General features: G+C 44.7%; 1 protein-coding gene across 1 annotated transcript; it reads right to left on the bottom strand.

Annotated features, from left to right (window-relative positions):
• Positions 1-9,919: 9,919 nt before the first annotated feature.
• LOC119457025 (acetylcholinesterase-like) lies at positions 9,920-11,453 on the bottom strand. The gene has a single exon (XM_037718848.2). It carries the CDS (start codon positions 11,358-11,360, stop codon positions 9,978-9,980), a length of 1,383 nt encoding a protein of 460 aa, XP_037574776.1. The 5' UTR covers positions 11,361-11,453; the 3' UTR covers positions 9,920-9,977.
• Between the last annotated feature and the right edge of the window lie 881 nt (positions 11,454-12,334).

Genomic DNA, 12,334 nt, shown 5'->3' on the forward strand with positions numbered 1-12,334 from the left:
GAAAATCTATACCCAAGTGATGAGACGTATAAGCTTTTGCATATAGAATGAAGCGATATGTTGCACAAAATTCGGGAGCCGAGTTTTTGCCCACGCAGATCTGTTGACGGACACGAAAAATGCATTGAACCCTAGTGATATACAGCTTCGCTGTGATAAAAGTTGCTTTCCAGCCGTTGACCTGCGTGTTTACTCATGTCCAACAGCTTGACGCTATTAGCACCGAGTCACTCGTGTGTGGCGGATATGCTTTATGAATGCAGTAAAACATTTTCCGCTTATTCATATGGGCAGTGAAAGAGAAAGAGAAGGCATGAGCCCAAAATCAGTTACAGGCGCTTTGCAAGGTGCAGCATGTCGTATTTTGGTAGATGCATCTTAATTTATTTGATACCTCTTGGTGGTCAAATTGATCCGGATCCCTCGATTACGGCGGTTGTCGATAGCCACTGCGTTGCTCAGGGAAGGAAACGTCATCAATCAATCATACCGAAGTCTTTCCTATCCAGCTCATACTAGTGATGGAATAAATATGCCTCTACATAATTGTCATATAGCCGCGGTACTTGATCTTGCTTCTCCCGCCGTGTTGGCTTAGCGGCTATGGCGTTTTGCTGCTGAGCAGAAGGTCGAGGATCCAAATCCCGCCGACGGCGGCCACATTTCAATAAGGGCGAAATGCAAAAACGCTCGTGCACTGTGCATTTGGTGCACGTTCGACAACCTCAGCTGAACAAAATTATACAGGGGCATCCCACTACGACGAACCTCATAACCCGATCAAGGTTTTAGCACTCAAAACCACAGTATAATTTTTTTATCATGCAACGAAGTTGTCTTCTACACAGTTGCGAGAGTATCTGACTTGTAAAAAATTTTAGTGCGTGATCCTCGCCTAGTTGAAAAGCATTTGCAAGCGCAGCAGTGTTTTAAATGGGGAATCCAGCTCCTTACATATGTACAATTTTCATTTCTCCTTTGAAAAAGCCGGAAGATTTTGGTGCCAATTTTGGTACAAAGCAAGTTAACGGAACCACCATGAGAGCCAATTTTGGTACAAAGCAAATTAACGAAACAACCATGAGAGCACCAAGACGTAGGCGTCTAGATAAATGCATGGATACTCTCAAAATGGCAAATGTTCGCCAAGAAATGCTTCGCACTTAAAAGTAAAAAGTGAATTGAATTGAACATACTGTCTTCAACATAGGCATATAAATGCTATCAGAAATCGCTCGACAAGTGGTGTTAGTACGCTTGCGTCGCATAACGTCAACGTTGCATAAAGTTAAAGAATGCAACGTTAAGACAATTGTTTTAACAACACTTCTTGCTATTGAATGTATCGAGAAACAGTATAACTTTTTCCTTACCTATAGTGCAGTGCATGGCTGAGAAGCATATGGTTCGCCCGCGAGCATGTGACACTTGCAATGTGCTCGAAACCACGGCGTATTCCTCTATTCCTTCTGGCGTCTAGATCCACTTTGCCCAACAGCTATTCGCAGTGGCACTCAGCAAAACGTAAACATGTGTCCGTACAACATTTCCGAGGTCGCTAAAACAGCTGCCGCCACATGCTCAGTCTTCAGATCACTACAAAATAAAATTGGCCTTTTTCTAAGTTTATATTTCCGCTGGTATTTTAAAGCGAATAGCTCTGTTTTTGCCTCACAAGTTTCGGCGATGGTGCTGGTGGTGGTGTCACGTCGAGAACTCGTGTCAAGTTCACTTGGTATGTATCAAAATTGGCATGGAAGGGTACGAATGTATGACTAAAATGACTGGTAGGTCATTACATCAATAACATCCCATGCTCGTCAGTTATGTCACGATTAATGATAATGAAATCACGTGTGGCGCCTACGCGCATTGGATATATGCGGGTATGAGCCAGGGATATGTGGGTATGAGCCAGGGACAAGAAAGAAGAAAGAAAGAAAAGGAAGAAAACCTGACTGGCTCCCAAAGTAAAGCAGGTGTGGGGAAAGCAGCGCCAGCGCCGGATCCCGTTACGTGCGCGGCCAATCAGGGTCGTTTGGTGTGTCACGTGGAGGGAAAGGGAAGGAAAGGGGGTTGGCGCGCGCTCCGCCGGGCTTGCCTCGCCTCAGGTTAGTTTCCGCGCCCTAATGGGAAGGCTGCGTGGTGCGTTCCGCCGAGGAGCAGGCTGCGTTTGAGAAACGGCGCCGCGAATTCGCTCGGGAAAGGGCTCATCGTCGACGTGCCGGTTCTAGCATGAGAGATTCCGAAGCCCAGGCAAAACGTCAGCGAAGAGCCGCGGACCCCGAGTTTAGGGCAAACGAAGCTGAACGCCTGCGACAGCGTCGTCTTGCTACAAGCTTTTTTTTTTTTTTGCTTTCGCTCGCTTTCGTGGTTGGTAGATGGTGATCGGTGGTTGTTGGTCGCTGATCGGACTTTCATCGCCGGTGCAAAGGGCGCGTGCTCGCGCGCAGGTCGCGTTTGTTGCCGAACGACCGCAGTAAATACGTCATATTTACAAAACAAAAAAAAACGTTTCATGCGAGTCTCAGAAACCTAGGAGTTCTTGATATGGCATTTGCAATAGTAAAATGAATATTTCGTCCGCTTTCATTAAACATACAGGGTCATTGCGGAGGTTGTGAATATAGTCAATGGGCGACAATTCGAAGGTACAGCTCGGCTTCGTCGTAGATATGCCTGTGTAACGTCGTCTCTTAAGGGTGACGGAGTTGTGAGTGTATGCGAATAGTAGAGACTGGCGGAGCGTGCTGTTGCGCTAGCGCTTACGGGTGTCTGAAGATTAGATGTTGTTGTGGAGCACTCGTGTATGACAGTCCTCCTCCTATTCGGCCACTTCTCCCACTGTTAAGGCTAGGAGAGTGCTCCGGCACCACTGCAGAGGTACTGGTTAACAGCTCTACTCTCTAGGGTATTACGCAACAAAACAACAAATCCTGCGTAAATGTTCTTCACTGCAGCAAATATATGACTTCAAGTGGAGCGCATCATTCCTTTAATAAAGCTAAAAGCTGTCTAGAAGCGTTTGGCTTTTCGATTACATTGACAATCATCGTCAACGATTTTCGCACAACTTTTTTTAGCAGACCAATAATTTCTCATTTCTCGCACCAGAGTACAGTGCACTTACAAGTGAGAAGTTTTTGTAAGGCTAAGTGAAGTACTTTGGTTATTAGCTATCATTATCTGACAAAACGCACGCTTCTTGTACGTTTCTTCCTGTGAAAGCTTTGTTGAGCTGCTAGAAGAAAGAACATTTATTTCTCCATCCAGATTTAGCAGGTTAATAGGTCGGGTGGCTGACGTTTACAGTTTACCTTTATAGTTCAGAGTTTCATACAGTAAGCCTGAAGTGCTTAAATTTAACCGCGTATTTGTTTGTTTTTTTTTGTTTTTTTTTCTTTTTTATGCTCTCTGATTGAACAGTGATGCTGGTTTAAGCACGCAAAGCATACGGGTCAGGCTTTAGCAGTCAGCCAAGGTTTATATTGCAATCTGAAATATATATATATATATATATATATATATATATATATATATATATGCACAAAGGCCATACTATAAAGAAACTACACTGATTTTTCGTTATGTCTTTTTATTGTTTGCCACTCTGGCGTTTATTTGGTTTGGTACGCTAAAAACAGGATTGCCAATTGTGATTGCTTGTACTGATTCAGCTGCTGAACAGTGCACGGACGATTCCACCCTGACAGATGTTCGGCCCCGACGAAGCGCTGGCGCAGATATGACAGACATTGCATTTGGCTGTTTGCTCTTCATACAACAAGGCTGCAAGCGCAAAATAGAAAAAAATATGTATTAATTGCAGCGACATGCCGATTCAAGCCAGTGAAAGAGATGGAATCTTTACTGAAAAAGGAGGGGCTTTAGGTTTTTCAGTGTATCCCGACTGCAATTCACCAACGTAGCAATTGACAAAACAAAAAAACAAATACATGCAAGCCGCTACAACATGACATGGGACTGGTCGTTTCAAAGGACCTCCTTAGCGGTCGTGTTACACCAACGAGAACTTCTTATTGCGAAGGTCGAAGAGCGATGCTTCCACCAACTGCACCTCTTGCTCGCTGAAAGTAGCAACCAAAAGTATGCGGGTTAATTATCTACCGATTGTAGCGTTCTTAATGTTCTTAAGGCTCTTAATGGATGCGCGCTCTTGAGAAAACGTGCAAACTTCCATGAAGAATACGCCATTATATTGGCTTTTTATTTACCTCCTACTCATCATACTCTTGAATTCACACTTCTTTAGAGGGACACTAAAGACAAATACTAAGTAGGCATGGATGGTTAGAATACCAGTCCACAACCCTCCCAGCGTTTGTTTCGTGTCAAGGAAATGCTTAGCTTACGAGAAAACTGCGTCTGGAGGGTCCGCATACCTTTACGCAATTCAAATCACCCGCCCCCGAGCGGGGAGTGCTGATGCTGCATACGCCTTCACCCCCCTTAACCACTGTCGGTGAGTGTAAATGGTTCCCGAAAGACGGCGCTACGGTTTTCTGCTCAAAACGCAAACGCGCTGCCATGGAGAAACCGAGCCAAGACAGGGCGTTGTGATCACCGCTGCAGCTGCTTTTGATCAAGGGGCGTAGACCGTTCGGAAATCCCGCAACATCGCATGGACGTGACACTCTCGGCTGCTTGCAGTTTCTGTAAGTTTCCCTATCCAACAAAACCAGCGCAGCCCTGCGCGATAACGAAACTACTGAAACGCAAAAGCGCGGGTGGTGCATGGTGGAGAAACCAAAACCTTTTGACCGTCCGCGTCGTTGTCAAGGGTAATGTCAATGGGTAATTTTTTTCTAAAAATTAAATATGACACGACAAGTAGCATTTTCTTTCGTCTTATAATGCAATACAATGGTCGTTTTATTGCGAGTGGTTGAGTACTAATGATAGAATTATAATGTGGAGTGCCATCGCCATCGAGCTAGTACTTGAACGTATAGGCGGAGTCTCTAATCGTGTCCTGCATTTATCTAAATTTCTCAATTACTAAAGCTCTGTTCGCGATAATATTCACGCCTTAGACGTTCTAGAGCACTAATATATTACTTTAGCTCAACTTAACATTTGTCTTTAGTGTCCCTTTAACCACTGAAACCCACGACAGCCTGTTCACAAACGCTTCGAAGGTGCATAAGCATGCCGGCCTACGAGAATTTGCCCATAATAGGTGCGATATCAAGAACTCTTCAGTTGTGCTATACGCCAACTCGGCCTTCCCAGATTCCATGATTTAGCTTTCGCAACAACTGAAGCGGAAGATAGACTGCCTGAACCGTTGACAACAACCAGTGAGCACAGCGCGAACCGTCCGCGATTGTACAGATCAGAGCCGATTGAGGAAAACGTGAAGCATGCTCGAAGCACGAGAGAAAGCAAGAAAAAACATATGAATAGCCAGAATAAAAATGCATAGCGACAACTACGGAGGACAATGTCGATAATACCATCTAGCAAACATAAAATTCGGCTAGTTGGTATCGGTAGGCCATGGTAACTGCAGTGCAAAAAGACAGAACACAACTAGAAGGAGAGGCGCATGAGCATCGCTCGTGTGTCTCCTTGTACTTGTTCTCTGTCTTTTAATTCAACTAGTATTGTTTGCGAACTTCGTCAGTTTGCTATACGTACTAACTTTTTTCACATAACGAGTGACCCAAGTTTCTACTACTTTGTTCCACTAGATTCGAGCTCGTTGCTGTCTTATCGAGCAGACAACATGGGCCACAGGGTGTGTGCCCGAATAGACAACTCGCTGTCGGCTGCTGTCTGGCCTAGCAGACGACAAGGGTCCCTGGGTACGTGCCACTGAGTATGTGCCTGAACAGACAAATTGAGTCACTGGGTATGCGATATCGGTATGTGCCCAATCTTGGCCACTCCCCCAGAATGGATGCGCCAAGGTGACAACGGGTTTGTAGCCTTCAATATATTAAAGCTATAGCGCCCCATGCGCAGCAGACACCTCCGTGTTGAGCGCGGTCACTTGATAGATAACCGTTGCTGCAATGATTACTAAAAATTACTAATAGCATATCATTGTCTTTTATTTTATTGATTCGCTACTTCAGAGAATCTCACAATTCAGTGGGGTCATCATGGAGTGTGTTTCAATATTGGCCACTATTGGAGACATTCTACCACGCTGTTTAGGTTGGCAAGCTAAGAAAACAGCTTTGAGCCCTAGTAATGGAACGCATTTTTAATGACGACTCTGTGACTTGACGCCACCTCGCGTTGGCCAGAAAAAGCTAAAAAGTACAAATTCTCAATTTTTATTTGCCTATTTCGTGTGCAAGCCTATAAACACACGACGTAGCTTACATTGAAAGCATAAGGATGCGTGACTGTTTTTCTTGTGTGCAGACGAATTTCACGAAGAGTTTTCAAGCGTTCTGCTCAGCCACAATCTTGTAAGGACAGGAATAGAGCTGCATTGTTTTTTATTTCGATGCTGTCTTCGCAAAGCTCACTTTTTTTCAGGGTTTCGTCGGAACTTGAATGACACATAACATGGCATAACATGGCCGCTGTCTGCTTAACTGTCTACTTAGCCGTCTATGGTGAGTATTGGAACACAGCCACAGATAGAAAATTTGTGTTTTCACTATTATCATCATCATCATCATTATCAGCCTATATTTATGTCCACTGCAGGACGAAGGCCTCTCCCTGCGATCTCCAATTATCCCTGTCTTTCACTAGCGTATTCCAACTTGCGCCTGCAAATTTCCTAACTTCATCATCCCATCTGGTTTTCTGCCAACCTCGACTGCGCTTCCCTTCTCTTGGTATCCATTATTTCACTACTATATGCCCACCTAACTGTCCCGTTTGTGCTCAGCCACAGGCCACGTGGGCTCGAGGGCTAAAAGTGTCGCCACAAGGTGCAAGCGCCGCCTTCCATGTAGTCCACCAGGCTGTAGTTCCCCGGCTGCAGCCACATAAACTTCGGCTGCTCAGGGGAGTACGTTGTCCACGTGACTCCACTGGGTGAAACCGGCTTCCTGCGCAGTAGTAAGCCCCCACAGTTTGAAACGCACTCCTGCTTATATCAAGGACTAACAAAAGATTTGAGTCGGAACAATGCAATTACTACACAAAGGGTAGTTAGAGCAATCGTTTCCTGTGAAGTCGTCAGCGAAAATGCCAGTTCTTACATTTTTATTAACCCATAAAGAGAGTCACTCATTGTATTTTTTAAGCTTTATTTCCCGTTATCTTGAAATTACAATTTCGTGCCATGCCTGAAGGCCTGTTATGCTGCAGATCACTCTGGCGACAAATGCCGCTGTTTAACTAACGTAGACGCTTGGAATAACTATCTTTAAGGATCGGCTGGGTCCTCAGGCAAAGTTTTGCAGAACAGGTCAGCCCATTGTGCCCGTGATAATTAAAACATGAGATTAGAGCAAGAATAAACTAATAGCTACAGCGAAAAAAAATATTTTCGAATGATAGACAACTCGGATAGGTAAATTATGACAAAATTAAGCGCTTGAGAATTTTTACGAACCAATTGCAGACAAAACACATGTGTCGAAAAAGTAATTACTGCTAAACGAACAATATCACAGAATATATCATAAATTTACAGCATTACTAGCAATAAGATACTTTATGCACAGCTATACTACTTTGAGACTCAAACTATGACACTTTACACATTTGCAATCCCCTTGGTCATCTAGCACTTTATTGATCTGATATAAATTCATAGAGAAAAATACTGAAAGGACGGAGTTTTGCAAAGACTAATGCAGCAATCATGGGGAATAGACTGCCAAAATTTTAGAGCACGCAGATGAGTGTTTTATTGCTGAAACTGCCATGAGAAATATGATCTGGCATCTAGAGATTTGAACAAAACGTTTCTGGATATTTCAGACGAAGTTGCTTGCGCGGCTGTGTTATAAACAAGTAACGTGTTTATTCAGTGTATATAATTTATTTATTTGTTTGTTCGTTATATAGGATCGAGAACACAACCGGCGAAGGCCTGCAAGGTAGGGGGAGGTGGAAGAGATCCAATGAGAAGGAGGAAGAAGAAATAGGATAAAGAGTTGTAGGATCAAATGGAGGAGCGGTTCTTACAATCTCCATGCAATGTCTTACACTTATTTATTTATTTATTGTTTGTTTGTTTGTTTGTTTGTTTGTTTGTTTGTTTGTTTGTTTGTTTGTTTGTTTGTTTGTTTGTTTGTTTGTTTGTTTGTTTGTTTGTTTGTTTGTTTGTTTGTTTGTTTGTTTGTTTGTTTGTTTGTTATCATGGCCACGAGGCTTACAGAGAGTTGGAGTGTAAATAAAGAGTGTGTGAGCCGGTACGATACGTTACAATAGTTTTTCCACTGCACACTTGAAGTATACAGGTACTGGGGCGAAGACGACGGAAGTAGGCAGGTGATTCCAATCGACGCTGCCATTCGGGGCCAATGGATACGTATAAACGTTTAGCATTGTTGTTTGGCACGCCAAGATAGGTGCATACACGCTTGACACATGATCACTGAAGAAAGGAGGTATTGTTTAGGTTTTTATAGGAGTAATAAATTTTGTGCAGTACGCAGAAACAGGATAGAAGGCCATGGGCAATGAGGTCACGAAGAGAGAGATAGAGTAATGTTTTATTATCGAGCAAAGGAAGTGTTCTTCAGCCTTATTTTTTGCAGGACGGTGTAACTTTTTAACAATGAAGCTGTTTAAGCCAGCCGTAGTGTGTGGTTCGTATCACGAAACTGCCACGCCGTAGCCATAGCAACCACGAGGGCGGTGACACCTAGGAGGGCGGCGCGGCGCATGCGCACGCGGTCTCCTCCTCGCCAGCTACCTCCCTTCCTGAACCCCGCCTCTCTTCTCCCCGCGGAGCTCTGAGCCAGGAAAAAAAAAAAGGCGAAAGCTTGCACTAGGCCGCCCAAAGCTCAAGACACAGCGAAGCTGGCCGATTGATTGCGTCTCTTGGTTGTAGCTAGGTTCAACTTGGCTATGTCGAAGTTTAAACTTGGTTGTAGCGAGGCCTATACTCGTGTACGTCATCTGTGCTAGTACTGCAAAGGCTGCGGTAGTACTTGAAAGGTGCGCGGCGGTAACGCGACGGTGCGGGGGAGCATGCCGTCATACCAGCTGTGGCGGCGGCGATAGCGCGGCGGTGGCGTGTAGCGCGGCGCACTTTTCCAGTACTACCGCAGCCTTTCCAGTACTAGCACAGATGACGTACACGAGTATAGGCCTAGCTACAACCAAGTTTAAACATCGACATCATCATCATCAGCCTATATTTATGTCCACTGCAGGACGAAGGCCTCTCCCTGCGATCTCCGATTACCCCTGTCTTGCGCTAGCTGATTTCAATTTGCCCCTGCAAATTTCCTAACTTCATCATCCCATTTAGTTTTCTGCCGTCCTCGACTACGCTTCCCTTCTCTTGGTAACTATTCTGTAACTCTAATGGTCTATCGTTTATACATCCCACGTATTACATGGCCTGCCCAGCTCCATTTTCCCTCTTATTGTCAACTAGAATATCGGCTATCCCCGTTTGCTCTCGACACAGCCAATTTAACCCTAGCTACAACAAAGAGACGCAATCAATCGGCCAGCTTCGCTGTGTCTTGAGCTTTGCGCGGCCTAGTGCAAGCGTTCGCCTTTTTTTTTCTTGCTTTTTTTTTAGGGGGTACACTGGATGGGCTCGGCGAATAATTGGAAAAACGGAAGCTTGGGCAAGGGGTACCGGTGCGTTTAAGCGAAGCACCCAAACTCAATCAAAACTCAACATCTACGTTTAGTTGGCACTCGTTTGAGCTCGTTGAAACAGCGAACCCAAAGTAAGCTCTCTCTACATTTATTTCATTGTTCCTGCGGTTATTTTCTTTTCCCTGCTTGCCTGCCACAAGTACATCTACAATTTAGAAAAATGCATCCAACAACAGTTCGCAGATTGAAATAGTCGCTTACCCATCTCGAGCGAATGATACCAAGATCTCCATGGCGTATGCACTGAACTTCTGGTCTTCATCGGTGTAGTTGCCATGGTCAAGGAAAGGAATTCCAAAGAAGTACGGGACATCTTCTATATGCGTAACGTAAACCCATTCTGGATCAGTTGACTTTTGAGACCGATGACCAAACACCATGCCGTACACGTCACCTCCGTTCGCTGGGTTGTCTTCACTGAAAATTTTGCCTGGACAGTAAAAATCGTGCTTAGCAATGAAGTCAGCCGTTGCTTGCCTCATGCCGGCCTTGCTCGTCGAACTGCTGTTTTTCAAGTAAGCTTCGCCTAAAGGAACGATTTTCCTTTTGAGCCATCTCCGAAAGGTATTGTTCAACGCAGTAAGGAAAGCGGTATATTCGTAGTCACTCAAGTCATCCTGTAGCAGCTGTTCGTCGTACTGCCTGATGAAAAAAATTCCTCCTTCGTTTGCCACAACTGAAACCATAGCATCAACAGCTCGAAATAGCCCCTTTTCGGACGCAATCGATGGCAAGTGCGGTATGAACTCAGTGTTGAAAGTTGGAAAAAACGCTAACATACATGGCGCAGTCGCGTTTTCCGTGGCTTCGACGATATCCGTGGCCGATTTGCTTCGTAGGCACTTCAACACCTTTTCCGGGTGTGTTGTCAGGTCCTGGAAAGCATCGACGCATCCTAGTATTTCTGCAACCGAGTTTCCCGTTGTCATGCTTTCGTACACCGAGTCGACGTATGGGTTAGTTGTTTCTGTACCACTCATAAAAAATGCACGACGGAAGAGTCCCACACTAAAAGGTGACATCATATGAAGGTGAATAGCCATGGCTCCAGAACTCTGGCCTACCACTGTGACAAGGTCGGGATCGCCTCCAAACGCTGCGATGTTTCGCTGAATCCATTGCATAGCCATAAGTTGGTCCCACAAGCCGACGTTTCCTGGCGCCTCCTCGGTGTTTGTATCGAGAAAGCCAAACATTCCTGATCGGAAATTGAATGACACGGCGACGATATCCTGTAGTGCAGTTAACACGCCGCCATCATATTCTGTATCAAAAGCCGAACCTGTCTTAAAGTTCCCACCATACAGCCACAGTAGGACAGGTACTTTTTTTGCCATCCTTGTCGCTTTTCGCGTCCACACGTTCAAGTAGAGGCAGTCTTCCGACAGGGCTGTTGGTATGTCAGCAGACCAGGGCTGCATGCATGCCTCTTTAACACTGATTGCATCATAGATTCCCTTCCACGGTGGCTGGGGCTGCGGTTTGCGAAAACGAAGATCTCCGGTCGGTGGCACTGCGTATGGGATTCCGAGGAATACCTCAATGTCCTTTCCAAGGACTCTCTTCGACATGCCACGCATCTCTCCTTCCTCGGTAGAGACCACAACGCCGCCCAGCGGCAAGGCCCACGAAAGCAAAAGAGCTGCGAAGAATAGATCCTTCCACGTGCCGGCACTTCTCTTGCTTGGACATGTGCTGCATGAAAAATGTTCATCGAACTTAGCTTGCTCTTCGACGAATGGGTTCCAAAATGTGAAATTTGTAGGCCTGCCGTCACGTCATTTATCGGGGCTTGAAAGACACGTAATAAAACCTGCCGTCACCACAGAAGATATTGCCATTTTGTTCTGTGAATACCTCAAGCTTTCATACAGCAAGAAGCACATATTGCCAAGGGAATTTCGTTTCCGAAAGACTAAAATCCATTGATTACGTTACTGTGGCTCCTTCTGGCAAAAGTTATGTCATTTTTCTAGCTGCGTCAATTTGTTATGTACTGTGACTATGCTTTAGTTATCTTTATATTTTTATTGTTGACCTAGTCCACCCTTGTCGTACCCTTAGACTATTTCTCGATAATAATGAACAGAAAAAATCTGTCGTTCTGAGCTTTTTTTTTTTACTTTGTGCTCTGTTAGCCACCTACATTGTTAATGTATAGAATTGCCTGAAACCACATGGACAAATTACCGAAATGCTTCACAATGTTATCACGAAATTACACAATATACATGCGTTGTACACTAATGCTTTTCTGCGTAAGCCTACAAGGTACATGACAGATTTGAATGGCGGCAAGTATTTTAATATCACTCTAGCTTCTTTAAGTATCTTTAAAATATTGAGAGTGGATCACCCATTTAGCAGTAGGTATTAAAGCAGCGTTTCATCAAATCCACAAGTTCAGGAGCATAGTTAAGTTATACTTACAGTTTTATGCACCTCATAGCTAATAGGCGCTGTAGGCGTACATGTAACTTGGTTTTCGAGTTTATGTCCTTTGTGCGACACCTTCGGCGATTACTGAAGGCTGGCAAAAGTTGGTGCGCCGGAG

This window comes from Dermacentor silvarum, chromosome 6 (genome assembly GCF_013339745.2).
Source record: "Dermacentor silvarum isolate Dsil-2018 chromosome 6, BIME_Dsil_1.4, whole genome shotgun sequence".
Taxonomy (NCBI): Eukaryota; Metazoa; Arthropoda; class Arachnida; order Ixodida; family Ixodidae; genus Dermacentor; species Dermacentor silvarum.